Raw genomic sequence first — 15,284 nt, forward strand, 5'->3', positions numbered from 1 at the left:
AAATTCCAGCCACTTTTTTAGCTCTGAACTTTGATCTCTTCTTCTAGACTTGCTGTGCTGTGTTTGGTTTCCACCTCTCTAGAAATGCCTCCAGTCACAAGCCTAGGTTGATTGTGAGATACCTCAGTTGTTTACCCTGTCTCAAGGATCACAGTCCTGTGATCCACCTGTTGTACAACTTCTTAAAAACAGTTTCCTAAGTTTGGGCCAGTTTGTAGCTTTTTATGGCGATAAGGCTCCTCTGGTACTGACTGTGCCACTTCTGCAAGCAGAGGCCCGTTGTCTTCTGTATGGAATTTGAGAACCATATGCTCTATATTTTATATTTTATAAAAAGCAGAACAAAGAGGAACAAATATATTCACATTTTTCCTGTTAGAATCAACATTTCTGTAAAAGCTTTAGTTTTTGTCATTGCATAGAGGAATAGGTAGAGAAGTATGTTTGATGACCTGCTTAGGAATAACACTGAAGAACACACACTCCTTTCTTCTATTTGATGCAGGATGACAGTCAAGTAGCAGAGCCTTTTAAGCTAGGAAAACAATACTCTGCATTGTCTTGGGTTTGCAGTAAATCTGTATATTGTGTAAATTGTGTTGTAAATTATCCCACTGTTTTGTAATTCAGAAGTTTGAAATAAAATCTTAACTAAATTCCTAATTTAGTTAACAGTCATGTCAATTTGTCGACTATGTTTGTGACTTTTTCATGCTAACATATAAAAGTTATATTTAATATATTTCATTTTCTCATACACCTTTAAACATACCTTAGTGAAAATTGTGATTGTAACACATCTTGGACTAGGAAAATATGTTATATTTTTGGTTGTAGCAATTATTTTATCTAAATGGGAATAGTCTGTAACTGAGTTCTCTATCATTTCAGAATGCTGAAGCTTGGAACAATTTATCAACTTCCTATATCCGATTAAAACAAAAGTAAGTACATCAGACAAATATTGAAGAATTTCACTTCCAAAATAAACGAATGAGATTTTCTTCAACTAAAACATTGGGTCTCATAGCCGTTTGACTTCTAAATGTAGTTTATTTCTTCAAAATTTTTAATATGGCCCTGGCCGGTTTGGCTCAGCTGTTAGAGTGTTGGCCTGCGGTCCGGAGAGACCCGGGTTCGGTTCCCGCTAAGGGCATGTACCTCGGTTGCAGTTTGTCCCCGGCCCTGGTTGGTCGTGCGGGTGGCAGCCACTCGATGTGTCCCTTTCACATCGATGTTTCCCTCTCTCTCTCTTCCTCTCTCTCCCTCCCACTCTGTCTGTACAAAAAATGGAAAAATGTCCTCGGGTGAGGATAAAAAAAAATAAATAAATAAAAAATTTTAATATGTAATAACATAAGAAACATCATTAAAAATCTTTATCTGCTACTGAAAGTCTGCACCCTAAATTTCCTCACATGAGAAAAGCAAGCATGCCTTTTAGTTGGTCATTTCAATTGATAGATTTAAAAAAAATTGCTTAAAGTATTACAGATGTCCCCCCCTTTTCCCCCCACTGACCTCCGCTTCCCCATTCCCACTCCCCTCCTGCTTTCCCTTATTGATTACTTGCTGTGTACTTGACATTATTGAGAAGTAGATATATGAACAGTGTCTTTAGGGAGTGAGTGTAGGTTTAAAAAAATATATTATGTCATATTATTTTAAAAATTGATTAACACTATATAGGTAGTGTGTGGTAAATATTAAGTGAGAAATATAAAGAGAGCAATAATAATCGTGGGTGCTGTCTGTGGAACACGTATGCTGTTCCAGACGTCCCATAAGAGAGAAAGTGCGTGCATGATCCAGGGTCAGAAATGCTCCGAGAGCGCTGGAATCATGCTAACATTTGAACGGGTAGAGGGCACAGGGGAAAGCCATTCAGGCACAGGGAATGCCGTCCAGTGCCCAGTGACAGGAGTGAACGCAACACCTTAGGAGAGAGGAAGTGAAGGGACTCAGCTATAGACTAGTGAAATCTGTAGTGAGTGGTGAGGTCAGGAAGGTCCTTTGGGGTCAGATTGCAGTATACTCTGATTATCGGATTAACAAACTGAGGCTATTCTGTTGGAAATAGGAGGCCAAGATTTCAGTGGAGTAATTGCATGGAGAAAGAAGCTTTTTGGAAAGTTTTATCTGGTGGCAGTGTGTGAGACAGACCGGAGAGGAAACTGGGGAACCAGCTAGGAGACAGCTGTCGTAACAGTCCAGGCAGGAGATAACTGGGCTGGGAAAAGAAGGGCCAGAAGCCAGTTTGAAGGGGACAAGCAGTTGGGCTTATTGACTGGTTACAAAGAGCGAGGAAAAGGGCAGAGACAGAATTGCTGTTACAAGTTGTAATGAATTAATTAAATGAGATCATGAAATGCTTCCGCTGCTCTTAGACAATCTACAAAAATAAGATACTGTTTGTGCTACCATTCTCTTCAGAAAATAATATTATGTTTTTGATTGCAACTGATTGTGTTAAAACTCACTAGAGACTCTTCTGATTGAAAGCAAGCGGTGAGGGAAATCCCTGTCATAGCTGCAGAATGATCTCAGTGGGTTTTCTAGTAACCCTGATAATGTTGCATGCAGTGAGTCTCCTGATACCCAACCTTGTCTTCTGGCCCAGTAATCCTAAGAATTCTGCTTTCTTTCTCAGGAGTTTTTACACATTGTTCCTCAGCTTCTTTCTGATGCTTTCTTGTCTTCGTGCAGCTCCATGAATAGGTTTTTGTGTAAAAGTGGGGTTGTAAGTTCGGAGGTAAATCACTCCTTTATTCTTCGCTTTTTACTCTTCCCTTTTGTTGCTGCTCCAGACAGAGCTAATTTTTGACTCGGGGGTAAATTGTTACTACTGTTTCTCTCAAAAGAAGCCTATCCATTCCTTGAAGTGACTCTTTATTTTATTTATTTATTATTATTTTAATTTTTCATTTATTTTTTTGTTACAGATGTTTCTCCTTTTTTACCCCATTGGCACCCCTCTCACCACCCCACCCCCATCTCGTCGCCAGCTTTGTTGTCCATGTCCATTGGTCATGCTGCTCTACCCATTTTTGAATTGGGTTCTTTGTCTTCCTTTGTTGAGTTGTATGAGCACTCTATATATAGTGGAAATTAACCCTTATCTGATATATCATTGACAATGATGTTCTCCCATACAGTGGGTTGCCTTTCAATTTTGATGACTGTTTCTTTTGCTGTGCAGAAGCTTTTTAGTTCGATGTAGTTCCATGTGTTCATTTTCTCCTTTGTTTCTGTTGCCTTAGGTGATGTATCAGTGAAAATTCTGCTCCGTATGATGTCCGAAATTTTTTTTTTTTTTTTTTTTTATCCTCACCCGAGGTCATTTTTCCATTCTTTGTTCAGGTAGAGTGGGAGGGAGAGAGAGGAAGAGAGAGAGAGGGAAACATCGATGTGAAAGGGACACATCGAGTGGCTGCCACCCGAGCGACCAACCAGGGCCGGGAACAAACTGCAACTGAGGCACATGCCCCTAGCGGGAACCGAACCCGGGTCTCTCCAGACCGCAGGCGGACGCTCCAACCGCTGAGCCAAACCGGCCAGGGCTGATGTCCGAAATTTTGTTGCCTAAATTTTCTTCTAGAATTTTTTTGGATTCACGGGTCACATTTAAGTCTTTTATCCATTTTGAGTTTATTTTTGTGTATGGTGTAAATTGATGGTCTCGTTTCATTTTTTTGCATGTAGCTGTTCAATTTTCCCAACACCATTTATTAAAGAGGCTCTCTTTACTCCACTGTATGCTCTTGCCACCGTTGTCAAATATCAATTGAGCATATTGCCTTGGGTGTATTTCTGGGTTTTCAGTTCTGTTCCACTGGTCTATATGACTGTTCTTGTGCCAGTACCAGGCTGTTTTGATTACAGTCGCTTTGTAGTATAACCTGATATCTGGTATTGTGATCCCACCTACTTTGTCCTTCTTTTTCAAAATTGCTGTGGCTATTCAGGGACTTTTTTGGTTCCATATGAACTTTTGAAGTATTTGTTCTAGTTCTGTGAAATATGTCACTGGTATTTTGATGGGGATTGCATTGAATCTATAGATTGCTTTGGGTAGTATGGACATTTTAATGATGTTAATCCTTCCAATCCATGAACAAGGTATGTGCTTCCACTTTTTTATATCTTCCTCTATTTCTTTTTTCAATGTCCTGTAGTTTTCTGCAAATAGGTCCTCTACTTCTTTGGTTAAGTTTATTCCTAGGTATCTTAATTTTTTTGGCACGATGGTAAATGGGATTGTTTTTTTAGTTTCTCTTTCTGTGAGTTCATCATTGGTGTACAAGAATGCTGTCGATTTCTTGGCGTTAATTTTGTATCCTGCTACTTTGCCAAATTCATTTATTAAGTCTAGTAGATTTTTGATGGAGTCTTTAGGGTTTTCTATGTATAATATCATGTCATCTTCAAATAATGACAGTTTCACTTCCTCCTTTCCAGTTTGAATCCCTTTTATTTTTTCCTCATGTCTGATTGCTGTGGCTATGACTTCCAGTACTATGTTAAATAGGAGTGGTGAAAGTGGACATCTCTGTCTTGTTCCTGTTCTTAATGGAAATGTTTTTAGTTTCTGCCCATTGAGTATGATGTTGGCTGTAGGTCTTTCATATATGGCCTTTATTATGTCGAGATATGAGCCTTCTATCCCACATTGCTGAGCATTTTTATCAGAAATGGCTGCTGGATTTTGTCTAATGCTTTTTCAGCATCTATTGATATGATCATGTGGCTTTTATTCTTCGTTTTGTTTATGTGGTGTATCACATTTATTGATTTGCGAATATTGTACCAGCCTTGCATCCCTGGAATGAATCCCACTTGGTCATGGTGAATAATTTTTTTGATGTGTTGCTGGATCCGATTTGTTAGTATTTTGTTCAGGATTTTGACGTCTATGTTCATCAGGGATATTGGCCTGTAGTTTTATTTCTTTGTAGTGTCTTTTTCTGGTTTTGGAATTAGAATTATGCTGGCCTCATAGAACGTGTTTGGAAGTCTTCCTTCTTCTTGAATTTTTTGAAATAGTTTGTGGAGAATGGGTGTTAGTTCTTTTTTGAATGTTCGGTAAAACTCCCTCATTAAGCCATCTGGGCCTGGGCTTTTGTTTGCTGGAAGAGTCTTGATTACCTCTTTAATTTGCTCAGTTGTTATTGGTCTGTTCAAATTTTCTATCTCTTCCCGGTCCAGTTTTGGGAGACTGTGTTTCTAGAAATTTGTCCATTTCACTTAGATTTTCGAATTTGTTGCCATATAGTTGTTTATAGTAGCTGTTAACGATCTTTTGTATTTCTGTGGTGTTGGTTATCCTCTAGCTTTTTGCCTGGAGGCTAGCAGTCCAGGTTACTTGTTGAGTTTTGGGTTGTCAGTTGATTGAAAAAATCCCTCAGGTGCTCAGCATAAGGGGATTTCCCGAGGGTGGGGCAGATGCTGGTTGTTAGTGAGCTTCAATTATCACTTCAATGGCCCACAGGGTGGGGTTGGATCTCTGAGGGAGGGGCTGCTGCCTCTCCCCAGAGCCCTGGGAAGGTGCAGTATGGCCACTGTCCTGTGTGGCTGTACTCAGCAAAAGCTCTGAGCGCCCTCCAAATCCCGAGTGTCCCCACACAGTCCCAGTCCAGTCCGCCCTCCCTCTGCCGGAGCCCAAGGTGAGTGGCTGTGGCTGTGTCTGTTTCAGCCTCTGTCCCGGCTGCGCTGTGGAGCCGCCTGGGAGTGTGACCCGAGGGCGCTGCTCCCAGCTAAGGCCACTGCCGAGCTGCCGACTGTGGGATCCCAGCCCCGTCTCCGCCTTCGAAAGCCTACCAGGATGGAGTCAGTGTCCCTCGTTGTATGGTCCTCGCAAGCTGCTTTTCTGTTGCTTTTTCCCGTCAATTTGTCTGTGTTATAGTTGTAATTCCAGTTAGTCCTGGGAGACGGTCTGTGTAGCTTCCGTTCACTCCGCTGCCATTTTGGAATCCCTATTATTTTTTTTATCCTCACCCGAGGATATTTTTGCATTTATCTTCAGATAGAACTGGAGGGAGAGAGAGAGAGAAACATCGACATGAGAGAGACAGACACATTGAGTGGTCGCCACTCACACGACCCCAACCGGGGCCAGGGACAAACTGCAACCAGGTACATGCCCTTAGCTGGACCCGAACCCGGGACTCTCTGGTCCGCGGGCTGACACTCTAACCGCTGAGCCAAACTGGCCAGGGCTGAAGTGACTCTTTAAACTATGCTGTGTGTCCCTCTGCCATCACAAGGTTCTTCATTAAAATTCTTTTCTCTGTTCTCTCTGATCCCCCTGGACATCAGTTCCTTGGGACAGTTTTCCATCTTCCTATATAACTGTCATCGTGCAGTATTCCCACCATTGTGGGTTTGATAAGTGAATCCTGAATTAAAGTTCCTTGTAAAGAAGCCATATTTACCAAAAAAGAATTTCATTGCAAAAATGTTGAGGCTAGGCAATTGTGATTGGAGGAAAGATCGACACACAGGAAAAAGACTAACCGTCCTAGTTGGACTGCTGCTTGTTGAGTTCTTTTCCAGTAGGATAACTTCGCCCCCACTCCTGAGTGGGTGAGAGGACTGGAGTCTCAGTTTACCACTGCTGAAGGTAGCTGCTCTTGCATGGGAGTGAGCACAGAGAGTGGAGTAGAGAAAGAAAAAATCCCATAGAAAGACTTATGGCTGGATTTGAAGAAGTGTTAGAGAAAGGATACTTTCATTTCTATCTATGAAGGATGGTGGGCCAAGGGATAAATGAGTCAGTACATTTCATAATAAGGTAGATTTTTTTTTTTTAATGTAGAGAATAAAAAACTAAACTGTAGTGAATTGGCTGTTATGAAAAGACTGAAAGGACTTATTTGTAAGGAAGGCATTTTGATCGCTACTGTAGATATATTAGAAATTGATCAGATGATTTGTGTGTCCAGTGACTCTTGTGGAAAATTACTGATGGCATGGGCACACTTCTTTCTAAGGGGGTGACTCGCAGAGGAGTGGCCTGGGATGGCCAGAAGAACCACCATCATCCCCTCCAAAATTTTCCTCAGAGTCATCAAGGATGGAGGGGCCTTGATGAAACATTCTGAGGTTCAGCAGAGAAAGGAAGGTGGACCTTGTGGTCTTAAGTTAGTAAACTCAGAATGACTATGGGAAGGGAGGTTGATAGCATGCATTTGGAAAGTTACTGTAATTGTCTAGTAAAACGTTTATGATGTGTAAGGGAACTGTAGTCTTTGTCCAGCCCCCAGAGGAAAACAAGAATCTTTTTGTTTGTGGAGATGTGTAACTTGTAGCATAGGTGACATGCAGTTCTGCTGATTTCCTTGCCAATAACAAGTTGTTAATAGTCTTTCTCTATTTTTTGAAGTGGCTGGTCTAGGACAAGGATTCCATGATGGTTCGGTGACCCTTGCCTTTAAACTCCTTATACTTGCTTTAATTTTTATTGATTTGTTTGGCTTGTTTTTCTTTATCTCATTTTGTATATAACTTGCTCGTGGTGTTCTCTTACGAGTTTTTAAAAAGTACTAATCTTATTTGTGCCATTTTTCTTTCATTCTCATGGGAATTTAGTTAGACATTTGTTTTACTGGTGATTTTCAAAGAACCAGCTTTTGGTTTAGTTGACTATTCTATTCTTTACTATTTTATTTCTTAACTCTGTTCTTTTCTTGTTTCTTAAATGTATTTGGCATTCTTCTTATACCAAATTAAATGGAATGTTTTAACTCATTTTCCATCTTTTGTATCTTATATTTAATGCATATAAGATCATAAATTTCCCTCTGAATTCTGTTTCAGCGATATCCTGTATATAGTGATAAAAGGTACTTTAATTAATTTCTAAATATTTTGTACTTTCTAATGTGAATTTCTTTCTTGCCTCCACTGTGGTTTTTTTTTTTGTAAGAGTGCATCTTTAAGTTGCTAGGCATATAATTTTTAAAATGTCCTATTGACTGTTGATTTCTTATTTAACTGAAGAGAATATAGTCTGTATACTTTTAGTTTTACTTTTTTAAAAACAACTCATAATTTTTATTCTTAATAATTATTTCAATTTACTGACATTTCATCAGTTTCTGATCTCAGCATTGACCATTTTTGTACCCCTTTCTTTCTCTTTGAAGTCCCTTTTATTTTTGTAAGATGGGATTCTGTAGTAGTTCTTTTAAGTTAGGATCAGTAAGTGGTAAACTTTCTTAATCTCTGTACAGTCAGCCCTTGTTTATTGTGGTAAATCAGTTCCAGACTCTACTGTGATAAATGAATTTCCACGAAGTAGGATTCTTTATTTATATGCAGTCGTCCCTCGCCACTTCACACTTTCCAATGAAAAAACGGTGATAGAGTGAAGCTGCAAAAGTCGAAGCACGAAGTGGCGAGGGACGACTGTGTATCTGAAAATGTTTGATTTTGCATTTACTCTTGAGTGGTATGTTTAGTGGTTGTAAAATTTTAGGCTGACAATTACTTTCATTCATCACTTCACAGGATGTATTCTGTTGTCTTCTACCACCTTTTTTGCTAATGATATATCTGCTGTTCTCTAATTGTCATTATTTTGTAAGTTTTAGGATTGATTTTGTGGTCTGCAATTTTACACAGTATGTCTAGGTGTTGATTTATCTTTATAATGCTCAGTATGCAAAGTATAGTTTTGATCATAGAATTTAGATCTTTGTTCAGTTCTGGAAAATGCTCAGCTATTTCTTTTTCAAATATAGTATCCTGCCATTTTCTGCATTTGTTTACTCTGGAATGCCTATCAAGTATATGTTTGAGGCTTACCTCTCATTCTGTCCTGTTTCTTTATTACTCTTTCATTTTTAATTCTGAATTGGGTGAGCTCCTCTCTATTATTTTCCAGTTCTTCTCTTCTCTTTGACTATGTGAGTCTGGTTTTTGTTACCTGTCAAGGTTTTCTTTGTCCTACTGTCCCTTTCAATTCCAAAATTTCTAGTTTGTTTTTATTCACATCTCCCCATTCTTGTTTTATTCCTACCTGAAATTGTTTTGTAATTTCCTGCCTCTTTTAAAATTTTAAGAGATTTGTAGGGAAATTTGAGGTGGTGTGGGGTTGTTTGGGCCTCTAATTCCATTTATCAACATGAATAATTAAGGACCGACAGAAAGTTCACATCAACAGTTACACGCGTAGCTATGGTTTATTTAGCTGAGGTTATTCATGCTGCTCTCTTTCAACTTGGACCTTCAATAGAGTGAAAGCTTTTCGAACCTTACAAGAAGCCCTCAAGTGCAACTATGAACACTGGCAGATCTGGGAAAACTACATTCTCACTAGCACTGATGTTGGGGAATTTTCAGAAGCCATTAAAGCGTACCACCGGCTCTTGGACTTAAGAGACAAATACAAAGATGTTGAGGTAGGTTATCAGTATTTTGTTATTTTGGGTTGTGTTTGGTATTAATAATTGATTAAAGGATATAAATTGTTTCCTTGATTATAAACAGGAAAATTTTGTTAAACACATATAATATATAAAAAGAGTGTTTCTTCCTATAGTCACATATTCTTAGTTACATATTAATTCAGGCATTCCAATGTCAAATATGTTTGTGCAACCGTAGACTAAATATTACTGTGACCCAGTTATAAAAATCTGATATGTGTTTTACATATGTAGTCAGCCTGTAGACACTACATAGAATGATATTTGTGGTATTTGTTACTTTGGTTATATTGGTGGGTGTCATAGCTGGAGTAAATTCTGTACTCATTTATTCACTCATTGAACAAGCATTACTTTCAGAATATTTAAACAATATAGAAATGAAGTCTAACATTTTCTTTGCTATAGTTAATGAGCTGGTCTTCTTCTTGGTGAGATGAAGTCAGAACTGGTTGACTCTTAGCACAGTACAGAAATACTACATCCTTTCAGAAAGTGTGGCGACTCGAGGCTGCCGTGTTTGCTGTCCAATAGGATTAAGCATACAAGACCTTGTGGTTGAAGACAGTGTGCAAAGTCAGGGGGGCTTGAAAATATAACACTTTATTTATAATAATGAACATATCCTATTTAAAATGGTGAATTTGGAATTATGAAAAAACAAATAACATCTGCTCTGGCCAGTGTGGCTCAGTTGGTTGGAGCATTGTCCCATATACTGAAAGGTGGTGGGTGTGATCGCTGGTGGAGCACATACAGGAGGCACCCAGTTGATGTCCCTCTCTGCGTCTCTCCCCCTCTCCTTCCCCTCTCTCCCTTCCCCTCTCTGTAAAATTAGTAAGTATATCCTTGGATAAGGATTAAAAAAAAAGAAATGACATCAATAAATGTTAATACTTCTCTACTCTTATAGCTAATTATCTGTACTTAAGATGTTTCCAAGTTTACCTTATCTGGACCCTGCCTTATAGTCTCAGCCCTTGGCCTGGATGTGCTTGGTCTTGCAAATCCAGCCATGTAACTGGCCAAGTTACTTTAAGGCTCAGTTCTAGGCAATTTACCTGAAAGATCTGTGGCTTCAAGTAGCACCATATACCTACTTACATAGGAGCTGTGTGAACACTTTAAATTACTTTTCTTTTTCTTATTTTTTGTCCTTTCTAAATATTGTATGTTGATCATCCATTATAGGAAGAGGGGTCTTGAGTTTCACATTATAAAGATTGAATGAAACATGGATGGAGGCAGAGCAGTTTTTTGTTTTGTTTTGTAATTATTTTTATTAATTTGTTTTTGATACTTGACAGAGCAGTTTTATATCCCGGAAAGACTGGGCGCCCTGGCAGACGTGGTCTGAGCCCTCAGGCAGGCTGGCTCTCGCCTGCTCAAGGGGCTGGGCTCTGCGCGGAGGTGGCCCCGTCCACACTCAGCCCGGCCAAGGGCACCCTGCAGACGTGGTCTGAGCCCTCAGGCAGGCTGGCTCGCCTGCTCGTGGGGCTGGGCTCTGCACAGAGATGGCGCCCCGTCCACACTCAGCCCGGCCAAGGGCACCCTGCAGACGTGGTCTGAGCCCTCAGGCAGGCTGGCTCGCCTGCTCGTGGGGCGGGGCTCTGCACGGAGGTGGCCCCCTGTCCGCACTCAGCCTGGCCAAGGGTGCTGCAAAGGCTTCGAGCAGATCTCAGAATGGTGCCCAGCCCCAGGGACGGGCAGAGACCCCAGAGCGCTCATCTCTGTTTATACTCACTCCAACTGTAATTTTTAAAAAGGCCCTTCTTTACTAAGGAAGCATTCTGAAGCCTGTTCTTCAAATCTCAGGGAGAGCATAATGGACATCAGTAGTACATTTCATTTTACATTTGAAACAAGCTCTATTTCTTTCTTTCACATTAAAAAATGTGCGTGAAAAGAAGGGGGGCATCTAATACTTTCAATACTAAAGATTTAAATAAAAACATGCATGAAATACTCAAATCCACACCTCGTTTAGCCCAGCATTCGGCATTACAAGCTGCCAGAGCAAGGGGGCCCCGGAGGTCCTGGGCTCGAAGTGGGCGAGTGGGGCGTCCCCTGCCGAGAAGACTAGAGGGCCAAGCGTTCAGTCTGCTTTTCTGTCCTGCTGGCCCTGCTGTTGGACAGGCATCTCTTCCCAAGCTGCCTTGTAACTGGTTTCCTTGGTCAGTCTCAACCATTACTCTAATATGTCTCCAGTTTCTAACTCATGTGAGTGGGATTTCCCCTTTAAATCCATATTTTAACCCACAGTAATCCTTTGTATCTGCTACGGATTAGAAACAGTTGGCTAACCAGACTGGCTTTTGGTTCCTGAGACAATTCTGACCATCTTTTATACTTGGCACTCATAGAAGTGGTTTTGTATAAGGAACCCAAATGGCTAGGTCTAGGCCCCTCTTCTTTCTTAAACGATGGACCTTTGTGGGTTTTAGTACATATGCTTCAAAGGCAGGGGCTTTTCTGTTTTACCTCTCACTTATTCTCCCTTGCTCTCCAAGCAGATAGAGCAGGGCAGAGTGACAGGATCAAGTAGTGATGACTGACACGCAGCAAGCCACTGTGTGCCAGACGCTGCCCTAAGCATGTAAATGCATTAACTCAGCCCTGGCCGGTTTGGCTCAGCAGTTAGAGTGTCGACCCGAAGACCAGTGAGTCATGGGTTCGATTCTGGTCAAGGGCACATACCTCGATTGCAGTTCGCCCCTGGCCCTGGTCGGGTCGTGCTGGAGGCAACCAGTTGATGTGTCTCTCTCACATCAATGTCTCTCTCTCTCTCTCTCTCCTTCCCTCTCTCCCTCCCCCTCCCCCTCCCCCCCTCCCTCCCTCCCTCTCTCCCCCTCTATCTACTGATAAATGGAAAAATATCCTCGGGTGAGGAATAAAGAAAAAAGAAAATGCATTAACTCAGTTCTCACCACAGCGCTGTGAGAGAGATTTTTATGTCATAAGCTGTCTCACTCCAGAATGTATGTCTGTATCTTCCCCCCGTGTTTTAAGGAAATGAATGATATGAAACAAGATAACTGTCCAAAGATTGTTTTGGAAAGCTGTTACTTCTACATCGTTAAGTTAACGTCATCAAGGTGTTGCGGATGTTAGTTAATTTAGACGGTATAGCAGGTGTGCCAGATCACCTTGCTAGCTTACTGAGAGGCATGTATTCCAGGGAGAACGGCACGACTGAAGGAAGCAGCTGCTTTACTGAGGATGACAGTTCAGAATGAAATGGGTTCAGTCTTGCTCATTCCTGTCTCCTGAAATTATAACAACTGGAAATGAATTAGAGAATTTTACTTAGGATTTTCCTTTGTTCTTTGCACTCTCCCATCCACAACTTAGGCGTCTCATTTTCTCTCAGGATGAACACATTTCTTGCAAACGTTTAGAATAACACCGCTGTACGTGCGCATCTGTAAATGCGTGGGAGACGGGGGTGCTTGGACAGCATGTCGGTCGTCAGCGGCGACGCCACGGAGCTAGCTCCAGCCCAAATAAGCTTGCAGGTTGTTGATATGCTTACAAACCTTCTAGGAGCCTTGTGTGAGAAAGAATAAAGGACTCAAGGGATGATTTTTATCTTGAGGAATTCTGGGCAATTCTCTGTCAATATAATACATTTTGAAGTAAAAAGACACTTTTCTTAACTTTTCAACAAAGAACTAAAAAGGAAGTAAAGCTTAATGGAAATGTTAAGAATGATCATATAGCATAAAATTACATTTAAAACTAATTTATCCAGCCTCAGCTCTGAATGCAGAGAGATGCCTTTTGAGTATTTTTCATAAAAGGAAAAAAAAAGTCTTAAATCATTCTGAACTTAAGTGAAAATGTAATTGTTTCCTAGAGAAAACGACTAGGACTTAGTTTAAATTCATAGCCAGATAATACTTTAATCTCCTTTCCTCTAATTCGTTCCTCAAGTTCAGGATGTGAAACAAACTTTCTTTTGTACAGTAGTATTCATCTGAGAATGACTATTTCAGTGAGTTGAAAATAATTTCTATATAAGTTTAGTATTTTTCAAAACATTCAAGGGTGACCTTTGGCTTCTTGAGGCTTCCTCCTGCAGCCCCCTGCTGCTCAGAGGCGCCCCGGGACAGCCTGTGGTGAGAAGGTTGTTTCTAAACAACACGTGGAGAAGCATGGTGTGCTGTAAAGATGTTATGGCTGTAGGTTAATTTTTATTTTTTTAAATTTATTTATTTATTTTTTAATCCTCACCCGAGGACACCTTTCCATTTTTTGTTCAGAAAGAGTGGGAGGGAGAGAGAGGAAGAGAGAGAGAAACATCGATGTGAAAGGGACACATCGAGTGGCTGCCACCCGCACGACCCAACCAGGACTGGGGACAAACTGCAATCAAGGTACGTGAACTGAACCCGGGTCTTTCTGGACCGCAGGCTGATGCTCTAACCGCTGAGCCAAACCGGCCAGGGCTGTAGCTTAATTTTTATATTTGGTTTTGGGGAAATGTTACTGAGAACATACTCACTAGATACCCAGTGACTTTCTCAGGTCAAATTATGATCTCTAGCACCTTACAATAGAGAACTTCCAGGTATCAGATGGAGAAAGAGCCACAGTGAGATGATTTTCAGTTTACACGAGGCCCTGTTAAAGGCTGTTTTAGGCGTGTCGTGGGATGCTGACGGCAATGTTTGGTCTCCGCAGGTGTGGGCAGGATCACTCCACAGTGGTTAGGTCATTGAGGGAAAGTCCTGATGGCTGATGATGAGCTCAGACATATGTAGCTTCATTGCATATTTCTGTCATCATGTTTTATGACAGCTAGTCAGTGTGGACCGAGACAATTGATAGATTGTCTGGAATATTTTTATCTCGGCTAAAAAAATTTAACTTAATTTGACTCGATAAGTTCAGCAACAGATGTCTTTCAAAAAACTCTGATATTCTTATGTTTGACACTACCTGACCCCATTCTATTTTAATTTGCTCTAAAATTCTTTTTAATCTGTTCTTTTTCTACTTCTTTATAGATGTGATTATTGTCATTTTAATTTTTTCATGTGTGTGTAAATTCACACTTTTTAAAAAAATACAGACAGGGTAAATTAGCTACAAATTATTCTTTTTTTTTTTTTTTTTTACTATTTGTAATAAGAATTAATGGATATACTACCTTTTTCTTTTCCTGCCTTTTTTCTCTCTTAATTTTGACTAACACATAAATTAGTATAACTCAGGAATGCTTTTCTATAATAGTTCATGTTTACATTTATATTTGGATTATACATATTTTTATTAATTTATTATAAAACTAATTTTCATGTACCTGCATAATTAGTTCCCATTTGGTTTTCCAGTTTTCTGCTACTGTAAATAATGGTACAAATATCCTTCTGGTCTTTGTATATATTCATGCTTCTTGCCCCCATGGTGAAGTCTAATGTTGATTTGTTCTTTTTGCACCCCCCCCCCCACTTAAAAAAAAAAAAAAAGTTTTGTTGATTTTTTAGAGAGAGAGGAAGTGAGAGAAACATTGATTTGAGAAACATCAATCAGCTGCCTCCTGCACGCCCCCTACTGGGATTGAACGCACCTGGTTCAGGCATGTGTCCTGACCAGGAATCAAACTGGGACCTCTCAGTCCATGGGACAACTCTCAATCCACTAAGCCATACTGGCTGGGCATCTCCCCCAACTTTTTATCTTCCTTTTTTTCTTCTTCTTCTTCTTTTTTTTTTTTTATCCTCACCTGAGGACATTTTTCCACTTTTTGTTCAGATAGAGTAGGAGGGAGGGAGAGAGAGAGAGAAACATCAACGTGAGAGAGACACATCGAATGGCTGCCACCTGCATGACCAACCAGGGCCAGGGACAAAC

The 15,284-nt window shown here is 40.4% G+C and overlaps 1 protein-coding gene across 4 annotated transcripts in view; it reads left to right on the forward strand.

Annotated features, from left to right (window-relative positions):
• The window catches only part of TTC27 (tetratricopeptide repeat domain 27), a 162,549-nt gene that overhangs the window by 129,161 nt on the left and 18,104 nt on the right, over nt 1-15,284 (forward strand). For all 4 annotated transcript variants that reach the window (XM_036263218.1, XM_036263219.1, XM_036263220.1 and 1 more), the window contains 2 exons: nt 892-944; nt 9,236-9,401. In XM_036263218.1, coding sequence (XP_036119111.1) covers nt 892-944; nt 9,236-9,401 — 219 coding nt within the window. The remainder of the gene's footprint in view (nt 1-891; nt 945-9,235; nt 9,402-15,284) is intronic.

This window comes from Molossus molossus, unplaced genomic scaffold, assembly GCF_014108415.1.
Source record: "Molossus molossus isolate mMolMol1 unplaced genomic scaffold, mMolMol1.p scaffold_m16_p_15, whole genome shotgun sequence".
In the NCBI taxonomy this organism is placed as follows: domain Eukaryota; kingdom Metazoa; phylum Chordata; class Mammalia; order Chiroptera; family Molossidae; genus Molossus; species Molossus molossus.